At 40.7% G+C, this 14878-nt stretch overlaps 1 protein-coding gene across 2 annotated transcripts in view; it reads left to right on the top strand.

Annotated features, from left to right (window-relative positions):
• Positions 1-14878, top strand: part of pde8a (phosphodiesterase 8A) — a 114139-nt gene that overhangs the window by 92329 nt on the left and 6932 nt on the right. For both annotated transcript variants that reach the window (XM_088334274.1, XM_088334275.1), the window contains exons 14-19: positions 1000-1164; positions 8423-8471; positions 8555-8690; positions 8775-8973; positions 9887-10104; positions 11366-11498. In XM_088334274.1, the coding sequence (XP_088190400.1) occupies positions 1000-1164; positions 8423-8471; positions 8555-8690; positions 8775-8973; positions 9887-10104; positions 11366-11498 (900 nt within the window). The remainder of the gene's footprint in view (positions 1-999; positions 1165-8422; positions 8472-8554; positions 8691-8774; positions 8974-9886; positions 10105-11365; positions 11499-14878) is intronic.

Raw genomic sequence — 14878 nt, 5'->3', positions numbered from 1 at the left:
AGCTTTTCAATAGTCTTATTAATTTGTGTACAAAACCTTTGCTCTGCGACTGGCTGGCAACCAGTTCAGGGCGTCCCCTGCCCACTGCCCGGAGATAGCTTGGATGGGCTTCAGCACACCCGCGACCCTACTGAGGATAAGCGGTGCAGATAATGAATGAATGAATGAACTTAATTTTAAACAGTTTATTTTTGGGCATTTCTGTTTGTAACTAATTAGATAGAAAATAACACTTTACCTAGGCCCGCATTATAATATCTCACCAAACTTTTGTCTGTATTAACAGATTATTTTAAATGTTTAAATAATTATTAAATATCCGCAATGAAAGAAAGCTATTCCAAAAAGGGAACATCACTTAAAGATATTGAGAACCCCTAAACAAGGGGGTGGACATACCGCCGAGCTAAACTGTTAAAAATATAATAATGATATGGATACAATTTTACAAAAAAATTATAATAATTAAAAAGTACCACTCATGAAAATGTGTTTATTTGGTGCTACTCTTGCCCCCAGTTTCCAGAACATTCAAATAGCTGGCTACATTTTTCTTTTTTTGCTATTTATATCATGTGTTTAATTTATTTAACAAGATATTTAACAAATGCAACTTATTGTGTTGTATTTTGAGATTTTCAATGCACCGGTTTTAATTTAGTGCTAAGGGACATCCTCTTTTACTTTGCTTTCTGATTCTTTAATTCTAATTGTTTTTTCATAAATGCATATCCTCGCTACAATTTTATTTTTGCCTGAATGTTCGAAAAATGCAAAAAATATTTTTTAAGATGCCCAAAAACAAAGATAGGATTAAATGTCTTTTCCTCTTTTATTACTGAGGTATCTGATTCGAGACTGACAAAAATCAATATATTTTTTTCCCTTTTTTGCTAAAAAACATTTAACCAAAACATTTGCCTACTCCTGCCCTAAAGAAATGTGTGCTCCACCTTTTAAGAAAGTGTGGTTTCAATTCATTTAATGTTATGCTTACAGGTCATTAACATTATCAACGCAGCACAAGAGAGCAGCCCCATGCCTGTTGCAGAAGCCTTAGACCGAGTACTTGAGATCCTAAGGACCACTGAGCTGTACTCCCCTCAGCTGGGCACGAAGGATGAGGACCCCCATACCAATGACCTAGTGGGGGGACTGATGACTGTGAGTATTGGTCCTGTAGAGCTAACAAGAACAAAATATCAAAAATACAGACACTTTCCTACTTACAACTATTTGACTTACGAAAAACAGTAAATATGAAAAAAAAATTCTGTAGGTCGAAAAATATCCGGACATTGCAGTTAGATTTTGTATTGTGTGCACCTTTTTCCGAGTACAGGACATTGCTGTTATGCTTCTTTCCGCCATTACAAGCGAAGAAGAAATGCGCTTCCTCTTCATAGTTCTTGTGTAAACATACTGTACTAAATCTCAAGCGCCCTAAGATCTTTGACGCTTTTATTGTTTAATATTGCATCCATTCAATATGGTTGGTGTAAAGTGTAAAGAAGAGGCGAGCCGTTTCTTTTGAAATAAAAGTGGAATAAGAAAGCTTGATGCGGTTTTTTGGGCCATTTTTTAAGGAGGTTCTTATAAAGTGCATCTTCCAAAAGTAAGTTAATTTTTGTAAAACATATTATATAATGAAATGTTTATTTTTTTAGTACAAAACAATACAGGTTTCGTATGCAAGCCTTAAACATACATTCCACACAAAATATAGCACTGAAACAACTTACAAACAAATTCAACTTATGTACGATCGTCCGGAATCTTGTTGGTAAGTAAGGCAGCATCTGTAGTGTTTAAAAAAAAGTTACTCAGCAGACCACATGTCGAGCTAGGGTTTTTTTCTAGAGCAAAAAGAGTTTATACAGGTGCTTGACATTGTTGCCATGTTTCTCAAGTCTGCCACAAGTCACAGACACTGCTTTCTGGTGGCTTCGCTTTGCCGTTGTATTACTTCTTCCCTCGTAATTCACAACAGCTGGCATTAGTTTGTACTGCATTGTCCTATGAAGCCCCATCACCCCCCCCTGTGGGTCGCTCCCAAGAAGACAGTTACATGCTACACCTTAACAAGGCACTGTGAAATATGTATTAGTGCAAAGATTACCCATGAATTATGGAAAAAATTAAGGTAGCGTTTCTCTGTGATAAACTGAAATGGGAAGAACTTGCTGCCACAGAAAATGTAAGCTACATATTACATTTTTATGGGGAGAGTTTTGTGTCAAAAACAAATATGTTAGTGAATTACTCAATGTCTTTATGAATGCACATGCAATATTAAAAATGGCATATGTAAATCTTAGATATATTTGTGGCTTTGCAAAATACACGATTCACACTGAATTTCTTCTTTAAATAGTCCTCGAGAAATCTGGAAAAAAAACGGTTTTGAAAGTCCTTAAAAAGCCGTTGAATTTCGCGATGAAAAAGCTTTATGAACCCTGAGCGCATTTGAAGAGATGTATTTGGATCAGAAGTGTTACCTGAACCAATGCTGAATGTTTCACCACAGAATCTAGTAGCCCTTCTGAATCATAGCCAGTTTACACTCTCAATAACATGAGTGCTTATTTATGATTGTGGTGTACAAACTCCCTGCCCCGAGTAAGGAACAAGATGCGCTGGATTATCTTGAATAATTCAGAGGATTCATAAATTGTACAAAAGCCCCATTTGTTTGATTTAAATCATCCCGAGTGGGTGGCATTTGGATCTACCGGCATAACAGTTGGCCTAATTTGCATACGGTGGGTTTTTTTCGTACAAGATTCTGTGATTCTCCATTATGTTCTTCATTTTAAATTGGTATATACACAAATGTGAAAAATATCAAGTTAGAAAAAGATTCATAAAAACACGAGGATTTACTGTATTTATATTTGTTTCTTTTAAAACAATGTGAAAATCATAACTACAACCTGGACTTTTTTTGAATTGGTGAGAGTTTCTTCCGATTGTGAACCTTCAATTGAACACTTCATCGACAACAGAATGTATTTTTGTGGAATTTGTGTGTAATTGACGTATCATTGGAACCACGTCTACCCTAATTCTCCTTACATATCAGTGCTAGTATCAAAAGTCCATATGTCAGAGCAAGGGTGTCAATCTCCTTTTAGCTGGGGGCCTCAATGCTAAAAATGAAATCTCATGACGGCAAGACTTGTAGATTAGAGAGAATGAAAGAAAGTGCGAAAGAAAGGGAGAAAAAGAATGAGAGTTATTTTCACAAACTATTGAATTGAATTGATAACAAAATAGTGAACATTTTTAGCAACAAGATTAAACACGGTTGGGTTGGGTCCTTTAACCATTATTGTTGTAGGGGCACCACTTCCTGTGGTGTGCCTTGGGGCGCCCATCCTTCTCCAGGCCAACATATGGTACTCCAAAAAAAACACGTAAATAAGACTTAAAAGAGGAAAATAAGCAAAAAGAATATGATAAGTAGTGCAATATCATTTGAAATAAGTCACAACATATACATTTCCAAAAACGATCGACCACTCCAAAGGATTAATAAGAAAATGAGTTGCTCTTTTTCACAAGGCAATATTCCTCTTCTCTGAGGGATTTCCTCAAAAGTGATGATTTTTGCAAGTAAAGGATTGTTCCTGACCTCAGGAACTCACTAAAGATGACTGGCTTTCCATCCAGTGTCATAGCCGCCAAGTTCTTATCCTGTGCACTGAGATCAGGTGCTTCTTGTTCACCTCCTGTTTCCTTGTTTTCCCTCTGATGTGATGTCATTTCCTTTTTAACATATGCACAGAGAGGAAAAACAAATTGACAAGTTCATGCCTTTCAAATCTAAAAGTGATTTTAAAAATACATTGCGCTAAACTTGTTGGTAAAATAAACATTTGGCGTTAAATACTATAATCAGAGGGTCCGTTTTTATGCGTATATTTCGATTGGGTGTCACCTGTAGCGAATTGTAGGCATCGCATAGGGAAAGAGTGTGGCTTATTCACGAACAACAAAATTGTTGGGGCAAACGTGAGCACAGAATTTACGGTAAAAGAGCGATGAATTTGGTCTTTATAGTTGTAAAATGATTTTTGCAAAACTTCATGTCTGGAAGAACTAACAGAAAACGTCTTGGACATTACCTAGAAATGGACAAGGAAATTATTGAGTGGTTTGAAGAAAAATCAGTATATTTCCGTGCTGTAAAATGGCGAGTGTGAACATTTGAAGGGAATTACAGTAATCCCTTGGTCATCGCGGCTCAGTAGCGATGCCCCTTCATTAAAGCCCTCAAGGGTCAAATTAACCTCGAGATGACATCTGTGTCGACTGAGAGTATTTGACTATAACAACTAGAGATCTACAAATCAAAACAAAGAATTGCAGTTAAATTAATGGTCTTATCGTTATAGAGAATTGAAAAAAATGCAGGCTTCTCCTTTCAGTATTTGAAAGCGATTTCAAGAGCAGCTGCCTAGCTTCACGCTAGAATCGGATATCCTGGGATTGAGCAAGGTCTCTGCAAGGATTCAAATACACTCGTCCCGAATTTAGCTGTTTCCCACAAATTGTAGCTTGAGGTCATCCGTTTCATGGCGTTGGTGGAACACAGGCTCGGCAGGGGTAGCTTGTGAGAGTTAGGTGAGTGAGGTAGCCTACCCGCCTTCGGTCGGACTTTTTGCGAGGCTATTTCCTTCTCTCCCGACGCCGCCTCAGTATCTTCCTGAACCCGATAATAATCCACAGATCACCTGCTGACGATCACCATTTTTGCGCTCTTTTGACTTTTCTCAGTGTCTGAGAAAGTGATAATTCTATTTAATATAACGAGACGCTTAAATACTAGCTGTAGTAGTGCTTTGCAGTTTTTTTGGGGTGGACACATTGACCAGTGCGTTCGCCCAACCCGACTGTTTGACAGCATACACCAGCCTATCACAATGGTGCACGCAGACAGTCACGCCCACCCAACACACACCCACACAACCTGCCCCCATGATAGCAGTTGTTGTGTGCTATCTGCTGCAGAACACAATGCACCATGCATTGATATCAATGACATTAAAGATAATTCAATTCAAAATCTGTGAACCAGCGATAACCGAAGCGTGAAGTAGCGAGAGGTCGCTTGTATATCGCTCTCTACTAGTTGAGCATCACTGCTCTATTGTTTAGGCTTAGAAAATCCCCAAGAGTGTCATTAAGTGACATTGACAGAAAGTGATGGTGGAGTTCCGAAGTAGGCCGAGTGCCAGGTTGGCAGTCTTGGCAACGAGCCGACAGGAAGTGTTGGATTGTCCTTTGTGCTCCTGGAGGGTGAAGAGAAAAGAGCGCCCTCCCTTCCACTCGCCAAATCTCCCGCCCCCTCCCCTCGATTTGTCCCTCCACAGTAACACTCACATGTACCAATTCTCTCTCACTCGTGCAGACTCGGAAACATCCTGTTCTTCTTTGGATCAGATGAATAAGCATGACTCTACTCAGAAATGAACAATGTGGGTTCATCAGGGGATGGGAGGAATTTCTTATACGTTTCATCCTCCGTGTAAAAGACTTGTGCTGTGAAAGAGACTTATTTTTTAAAAAATCCATTACGTACTATGTTTGGATGGTTAGATTATTTTACTACGGTAGATTAGAGGATGCTGTGTGTCAGAGGCTCTGAACTAGGGGTCAATAACCTATGGCTCACTTTATAAGTACATCTGTCTCTGGGAAATTTTCAATTTTAATGTTGTGTTTTCAAGGATTGAAAAGTGCTTGAATTTCTGGTGAATTGCTTGTAAATCCTATATATTGTCGCCTTATTACAGAATATGCTTGCTTAAAGATGACTCTGAAATTACAAAAAAAAATTGATCCTCCATCTTCAACTTCCTGTTTTTAAAATGGCCAATAGACGATAGACCATATTAGTGTCTTCCATCACCGCGAGTCCTGGAACAAAAAATGAGGCTTGCATCCTATTCTGCACCAATGACTAATATTGGTACTCACCCATACCTTGTTAAAAATACTATTAGAAGTTTTTGTTTACGTTTTCCGTAAGGCAGCACGGCGGCGCAGTTGAGGGCAGGGGATCAAACCTTCCTGTGTGGACTTTGCATGTTCTCCCCGTGCTTGCATGGGTTTCCTCCTCCCACATTCCAAAAATGTGCATGTTAGGTTAATTGGCTGGTCCAAATTGTCCTTGGGTGTGAATGAGCGAGTGAGTTGTCTGTCTCTGTGTGCCCTGCGACAGGCTTGCAACCAGTTCAGGGTGTCCCCTACCCACAGCCCGAAGATAGCTGGGATGGGCTCCAGCACCCCCGCAACCCTACTAAGGATAAGCGGTGCAGATAATGGATGGATAGACGTTTTTTGTGTTACTTTGGTATCGGTCTTAAAAAAAGTGAATTTTTGGGCAGCACGGTGGGGCAGTGGTTAGCGCGTGTGCGGCACAGTTCTGAGGTCGTGGGGACCTCCTGCGTGGGTTCAAATCCAGCTCCCGTCCTTACTGTGCGGAGCTTGTATGTTCTCCCCGTGTTTGCGTGGGTTTCCTCCGGGCACTCCGGTTTCCTCCCACATTCCAAAGACATGCATTTCAGGTGAATTGGCCGGTCCAAATTGTCCCAATTATGACTGAGCGAATGAGTTGTTTGTCCCCGTGTGCCCTGTGATTGGCTGGCAACCAGTTCAGGGTGTCCACTGCCCGATGATTGCTGGGATGGGCTCCAGCACCCCGCGACCCTACTGAGGATAAGCGGTGCAGCTGATGAGATGAGATGAGATGAATAGTTTGTGGTTTACGTTTCCTTTAACTGAGGACGTGCCTCTGGACAGCTTTCTCCACTGTTGATGGTTCCTGGCCTGCGTTTGGGTCTTGGCAAAGTTGGCACCGGTCTATTCTTTTATGTTGTCGACCCAGTCCTTTTTCTATCTTCCTCTGTTTTGCTTGTTTCATGAGCTATGTAATTAATGCCTAGAAGTTTCCTGTAGCATCGCATCTCTATGGCCTGGATTTTTCTTTCCAGCTTTGCTCTGAGAGTCCATGTCAGACAAACAGGAAGTTTTATGTAACCAGCGCTTTCAAAAGGCTGATCTTTTAATTTTCACTGCTAAGTTCTTGTCCCTTCTGATGGGTGTAAGTCTGGCAAGTGCGGCTGTGGTTTGAGGTATCCTGGCCAGGATTTCTGGTTCGGACCCCTTTTCTGATATGACAGCTCCAAAATATTTAGATTTGGTGCCAATTTCAAGCTCTAGGTGGTTGATGGTGATGTTTGTGGTGATACCTTGAGGGTTGTTGGTCATTACTTTGTATTTTTCTTTGCTGAGTTTCATTCCATATTGGGTTGATGCTTTGTCCAGGCGACTGACCAATTCTCTGAATTCCTGTTCTTCTCCCAGTCCGGAAATATTATCAGCTGTTGTACTTCCACATGGTGGCCCACAAGGCGGATTGTCATACTCTTTCAAATCCCTTCTTGAAATCCACAAAGGCGTGAACAAGTTTCTCTGCAGTTGTTGAAACTTCTTGCATAGGATGCGCACATTAATAATCTGGTCTGCGGTGCTCCTTCCCTCCCTAATACCTGCTCGTTTTTAGGTTAGGATGTTTTCAGCCTGTGGTTTCAGTCTCGAGTAGGACCATTTGCATAACTTCTCTTGCATGGCTAACGAGACTTATGGTTCTGTCGTTTGAGCATAGTTGTACGTTTCCTTTATTAGTTGGCATAACTGCTAGCAATTTTGTCCATGCTAATGACCACTGTCCTGTCTGCTGAATATTTTTGCAAATTTTTGTCAAGATGTCTATAGTCATTTCACCATAATTTCCCATCATTCCTGATGGTTTGTTGTTTAAAACTCCCTAGGTGAACTTGCTTCCATTTCCCACATGGGACTGGTTGGAGTGGTCATAGCTGCATTTCATTGACACTTAAGTGTTTTGCCATTCCAAAAAATGAGTTTATTTCACACTCTTTTGAAGCCAAATCATTTCCTAACTACATTTTCCTAAAAAGTTTTGCTGTGTTGTGTGTCTGAGTCGTCCAATTTCGTTGTCACAGCATATCCCATGTTGTTACAATGACAATAAAGGCATATTATATTAAATTCTATTCTGTTTAGAATACCTATTTAAATGATCTTCTTTTTCAAAAGGATTCTACAATGCTAGAAATTTATTTTAAACTTTAAAACCATGTTGGCCTCACAAATGAGGTACAATAGTACATTTGTACATTTATTTTATAGCATTGCTGAAATAAAGGTCTTTGTATGATCAGTGTTAAAAAAGTCTAAAGGCTTTGTACCCTTAATATTCCACATTTCTTTTGTATTTATGCAAGCACAAGTTTTTGTTTGTGTTAGTAAAGTTCCATCATTCCCCATGAAAGAGATATGTTCCCACTCAAATGATCATAATAATGAATGTCTCCCTTGTCTTTGTTTGCAGGACGGTTTACGCAGATTATCAGGAAACGAATATATTTTCTCCACAAAACGTGAGTTGCTTGTTAAATATATTTTCCTGTCCTAGATATAATAGCATTAAAAATATAACATTTGTTTGCATCTTACTTTATAGAGCCCCACCACATCCCCAGTCACCTGGCCACTCCCCTTTCCCTGAACGACATCCCACCTCGTATCACCCAGACAATGGAGAGCGAGGACTCTTGGGACTTTGACATTTTTAACTTAGAAGCTGCAACTATGAAACGGTGAGACGATCGTTTTTCACTCCGACCTATCGTCTAATCCCAAAAAATCCTCAATTATTCCAACGCTGGATTTCCATCCTTTAGGCCTTTGACCTTCTTGGGTTTAAAAATATTCTCCCGCTTTGGAGTTTGCGAGTACCTCAACTGCCCCGAGGCCACGTTGCGTTCCTGGCTGCAATTGATTGAAGCCAACTACCACTCCAGTAATTCCTACCACAATTCTTCACATGCAGCTGACGTCCTGCACGCCACCGCATATTTTTTGTGCAAGGAGAGAGTCAAGGTAACTCTACAGAGAAATTACCAACACTGGTTGCCAGTCACAATAAAGCAATGTGCACAATTTAAATGAGACACAGTCCAAGGGATTGTTTTAGATAAATGTACATATAAATATATAATCATGTTGAATAAAATACTGAAATAACTTATAACTGAGAGCAGGGGTGTCAAATAAATTTTAACTCGGGGGCCACACGATAGAACAAACATTCTCTTGTGGGCCAGACTAGTAGGTTAGAGAGAGAGAAAAAAAAGAGAAAAATAAATGAGAAAGAGAGAGAGAGAGAGAGAGAGAGACATTTGTGAGAGGCACCTGGCTTTGACAACTTCAAGTGGATAGATTTCAACCTGTAGCTCATTTTTCTCTTGCGCTTCTCTGAGCATTGTTAAGCAGGCAGCATTCAATTCTTTAGCGGACTTGATTGATTTGCCGTTTCGTGATAGTCGGTGTATACCGGATGCTTCCCATAATTGACAAATTTGCGTTTTTCCGTACAGATCTTCTTGTATGTCGTACACGTCTTAAAATGCATAATAAACGTACTTTGTACGGCAAAAAACGTGCAGGTTGACAGTTATGCAATTACAATTTGTTTATCTTTGGATATGTATATAATGGTTTTGAATTGTAATCCTGCAAAGTAATCCTTATTCCAACCAAACCTGTAATTTGATTTTCTTCTGTAACTGAATACAATTCCTTTTTTTTCATCATCCTAAACACGTAACACTGTTACATGTATTCCGTTACTCCCCAACCCTTCGCATCAGATGGCTCTGTCCAGTGGGATGTAGGATGTTTACATTACACTTGCTTGCTCACCTTTACTTTTGATAGCAGCTGAGTGGATTTCCTTCAATTTAACATCCTGTGTTCATATTTCCTCTGCTTTTCATGTGGCTTGCTGGAACAGCAAAGCTTAGATCCTATTGATGAGGTTGCCGCCCTGATTGCTGCCACGGTGCACGACGTGGACCACCCGGGTCGCACCAACAGTTTCCTGTGCAACGCGGGAAGTGAGTTGGCCATCCTGTACAACGACACTGCTGTGCTGGAGAGCCACCACGCTGCCCTCGCCTTCCAGATCACAACCCGAGATGATAAGTGCAACATATTCAAGAACATAGAAAGGTAAACCAGAACACGGAAGCGTTTTTAAAGGAAAATGGTACTGAACAGTGTTGGGCGCGTTATTGAAAAAGGAAATCGGTTACCTTTATTAATTACTTCATTTAAAAAATGAATTCCTAGACTCTCCATATCCATTTTGCCTCTTGACTTCAAACCACCTGAAGATCTCCTCCATTGCTGGAATTCTGCTGAGGATGTTTTCTTATTTCAAGGGATGGTGTATGGCAAGACTAATTTGACAAAAAGACCAAAATTCAGCATACTTTTACCATAAATTCTGTGCCTACGTTTGCCTTGTTGGCTTGTTTTTCTTGTATAAGACACACCAACCTCTTCACACGCTGCCTGCCATTCGCTACTGGTGACACACAACCAAATTTGTGTATTTAAGCTGACCTTATAATATCAGTATTTTATTTTATGGTTGTAAATACATCTTAGATTTAAGTGCACATGGTAGAGAGAAAGTCGGAAGAAATTCTTGTACTCTGTGGTTAATAGGGTACTGTATTGAATTTTACATATAAACATGCCAACTCCACTTTGACAATCTGATATGTGAACGGCAGTGTGTCTCTGGCGGGCTAAAGATTAGTGAATCCGTCCTGATCGATAAGGGAACAGGATCCAAATAGATTGCGTACTCAGAGTTCATTAATCTATTTGTAGCGAGGAGGGAACACCTACTGATCAGATATAGGTTTTTTATTTTATTCAGGGTATTTAATGTAATTGGTCTGCTAAGGGATATTTATTTTCACCAACTTTACCGAGAGTACAGTAAGTGCTGTCGCAGCAGAGTGTGAACCACATGACTGATTTACAGCACCTGGTATTCGCAGCTGGTCTACCATCTAAGTACTTACCAACCCTGCTTAGCTTCCTGCGATCAGGCGTTCTCAGGGCGGGATGGCTGTAAACCGGTCAATAGCAAATTTTGTGAACCACTTTTGATAAGTAGTGCAGTAAAAGCACAACGCTTAAACGATGTTTGAGTCACAATTGTTTCACTTGGTAACGCGGTACTGTACAAGATATGTGAGTGCGTTCCAGGAACGCATTACTCCCAACACGACACCAGACTTTATTGCAATACAAGTCAAAGGAGACTCGCGGGCATGCATGGCTCTCTATGGTAGAGGGCCAAATTAGGTGTGGACAATGCACCCATTCAATGCCGCCGTCACCTCAGTCAGATTCAATTGCTTACTTTTGCAGGTCTTTTTGCCACTCTGTGATCTCTGCCTCTCTCGTTCTCCAGGAATGAGTATCGAACACTACGACAGGCAATCATCGACATGGTGCTCGCCACAGAGATGACCAAACACTTTGAGCATGTCAACAAATTTGTCAACAGCATCAACAAGCCACTGGCTGCTCTGGAAGAGAACGGGGTGAGACCAACACACTCAAAGACTAAATCAGTGGTTTTACACTGGTCTGACTTCAGGAGGCACCATCATACCTTAATTACAAGCCACAACCTAAATTATGTAGAAAAATAAATAAAAAACGAATTCCACTTCTCAAATGTAAATGTAATGCAATTGAAACAGATACAGTACTGGTTTCCTTGGTTACCAGTAGCAGAAAAAGTCTCCTAATCTTACCCAAATACAGAACCTTCATCATCTGGTCGCTGTTGTTTTCGGTGTAAAGTACCCACTTCTCAAATGTATTGAATGAAAGGTTCACGGATCCCTTAACTGCCTGAGTCGTCAGCGCACTACTTCCTGTGGTGTGTCTTGGGCAAGTACAGTCTGGCAGAGCTAATCCCTCTACATGCTGTTTTTTTAGGGGGGTTAGGGTTAGCGTCCCCTCTTGAAACAGATACAGTACTGGTTTCCTTGGTTACCAATAGCAGGAGAAGTCTCCTAATCTGACACAGATACAGCACCTTCATCATCTGGTCGCCGTTGTTCTAGGTATAAAGCACCCTCTTGCTGTTCAGAGATTCCACTTCTGAAACTTCTCAAATGTATTAAATGAAAGGTTCACGGATCCCTTAACTGTCATCAGCAGACCACTTCCTAAGGTTGTTTCTTGGGCAGTGCATATCCCGCTCCAGACCATTTTAGGGGGGGTCGGGTTTCTCCCCCAATTGAAACTGATACAGTACTGGTTTCCTTGATTACCAGTAGCAGGAAAAGTCTACTTATCTTACCCAAATACAGCACTTTTGTCATCTTGTCACCGTTGTTTTCAGTCTAAAGCACCCTCTTGTTCTTCATAGTCCACTTCTCAAATGTATTGAATGAAAGGTTTAGGGATCCCTTAACTGCCTGAGTCGTCAGCGCACTACGTCCTGTGATGTGTCTTGGGGAAGTACAGTCTGGCAGCGCTCATCCGTCTCCAGGATGTTTTTTTGGGGTGTTAGGGTTTGCTCCCCCACTTGAAACAGATAAAGTACTGGTTTCCTTGGTTACCAGTAACTGGAGAAGTCTCCTAATCTGACCTAGATACAGCACCTTCCTAATCTGACCTAGATACAGCAGCTTCATCATCTGGTCGCCAGTGTTCTAGGTATAAAGCACCCTCTTGCTGTGAAGAGATTCCACTTCTGAAACTTCTCAAATTTGTTAAGTGAAAGGTTCCCGGATCCCTTAACTGTCATCAGCAGACCACTTTCTAAGGTTATGTCTTGGGCAGTGCATATCCCGCTCCAGGCCATTTTTTTTGGGGGGGGGGGGATCTGGTTGCTCCCCCAATAGAAACAGATTACCAGTAGCAGGTAAAGTCTTCTAATCTGACCCAGATACAGCATCTTCATCATCTGGTCGCCGTTGTTGCCGGTGTAAAGCACATTCCCGCTCTTCCGAGATTCCATTTCTGAAATGTCTTGAATAAAAGAAAGTGCAGTAAACCAGAGACAGGAGAATATATTATACTTTTTTTTAAAAGACCAGCAAAACCAAGTTTCAGTAACAGTAGACCTTTTAATGCTTAATTAGACATCCAAAATGCTTCACTCAGTAGATTCAAACATTTTAAAGGTGGGGTGTGTCATTTGAAGCGTCTTTAAAAGTTTGAAAGTAGAATATTTTTTCTATTATGTGTTAACCATTCCCAACTGAGTTTAAAGAGCCTTTATTAAAAAAATAAATCCACCACACCTATCTGCCTTTATCTTTTAGCAATGCTGTTCGTAACGCGCAACACCTACGGCAGAAGGATAGGTGGACAGACGGTTGGGAAAATACTTTGTGCTCGCCTTCCCACTTTTTTATTTTATCATGAAAATTGTAAAAGAAAAGCCCGGTTTCAAATACAGTCCAAACGCCAACCCAAACCCAAAAAAGGATGAAAAAAGAAGAGTTAATGCACACACTTGCACACACTTCATAGACAGAGGCTGCTATCATGACTTTATGCCAGGGAGTGGCAGCGCAGAGTGAAAAAGTTTCAAGTTTTTGCACAGCACGTTTGAGACTGAGCATGCACAAACATTAAACAAAAAAGTTAGAGAATGGAGATACATGGCACAAAACTCCTATATTCAAGATAATAAAATCGTATATGTTCTAAATGAACAGTAATCCCTCGTTGTATCGCAGTTTACTTTTTGTTGTTTTGATGTTTTACCAAATTCACTGTGCATTGTCTGCAGCAGACAACACACAGCAAATGCGATCTCGAGGCGTGTGTGCGTGTGTGCGTGCGTGCGTGCGTGCGCGCGCGCGTGCGTGTGTTGGGTAGATGTGACCGTTGGTGTTTGCGACTATGTAAATCTGGTGTATTCAGTCAGTCAAACATCTCGGCAGGCGCACAAGTCAATGTATCCACCCGAAATGAACTGCGAAGCACAGGGACAGCTCGATTTTAGCTGCTTATTTCATTGAAAAGAAATTCATCAAATCAATCTGACATAAAAGCGTAAATAAATACTGAACACCAAAAGGTGCTCTGTGGATTGTTATCGGGTCTGGGAAGAAACAGAGTTAGCGTCGGGAGGGATAGCAAGAAACATAACCGTACCACTGTCTTAACCCACCCCTGCATCTCACCAACACCAAATCCATTACCCATAAAACAGATGAACTGGAGCAACAACCTCAGGAAACTGCTACATTCATATAACTGCAATTCTGTGTTTTTATTTGTAGATCTATAGTTGTTATTTGTTACATTCGTATGTATTAAATCTTACTGATATCTAAATTTAAAAAATTTCTTCTTTAGGGGTTTTGACTATGGTGGGACTTTTGGGAACGAAACCCTCGTGAAAATCGAGGGATTACCGTATCAGCGTTTCGTCTTGCTCAACATGTAAAAAAAAACACTTTACCTTATCGCTTTTTACTTTTTTCTTGCATTTTTATTGTCCTGGGCAAACGCCTGTGACCCACTGGAAATGGGTCCGCGAGCCAACCGTTGAAAAACTGAATAACGGCGTTTAAGTTTTATTTGACTTGAAATCGTGTGTTGCCATGGACACATATCTATGCCAGGAGAGAATTTTTACAACTGGGTATCATCTTTCCCCTCTTGGTGTGGAATGCCCTGACCGGGCTTTTACAGTGTGTCTTGTCTTTTTAAGGCAAGAATGAAATTGGGAAATGATGAAGGGCTTACTTTCTGTTTGGAATGTATAGATCATATGGACAATCAACAAAAATCTGCAGTCCATATCGGTATAATTGCAGGGGTGTCGAATTTGCGCCCCACAGGCCGGATCAGGCCGCAAGGGATAAAATCCAGCCCGTGGGACAATATTGAGAGAAGCTCAGGAGAAAAAAAGGCTGCGATTTCAAATATGGGAACTTTAAGTTGCCAG

The sequence above is a fragment of the Urocampus carinirostris genome, chromosome 4 (assembly GCF_059441175.1).
Source record: "Urocampus carinirostris isolate Australia breed hairy pipefish chromosome 4, RoL_Ucar_1.0, whole genome shotgun sequence".
Taxonomy (NCBI): Eukaryota; Metazoa; Chordata; class Actinopteri; order Syngnathiformes; family Syngnathidae; genus Urocampus; species Urocampus carinirostris.
The sequence above is the reverse complement of the archived record's forward strand: the minus strand, read 5'-3'. Positions and strand labels throughout refer to the sequence as shown.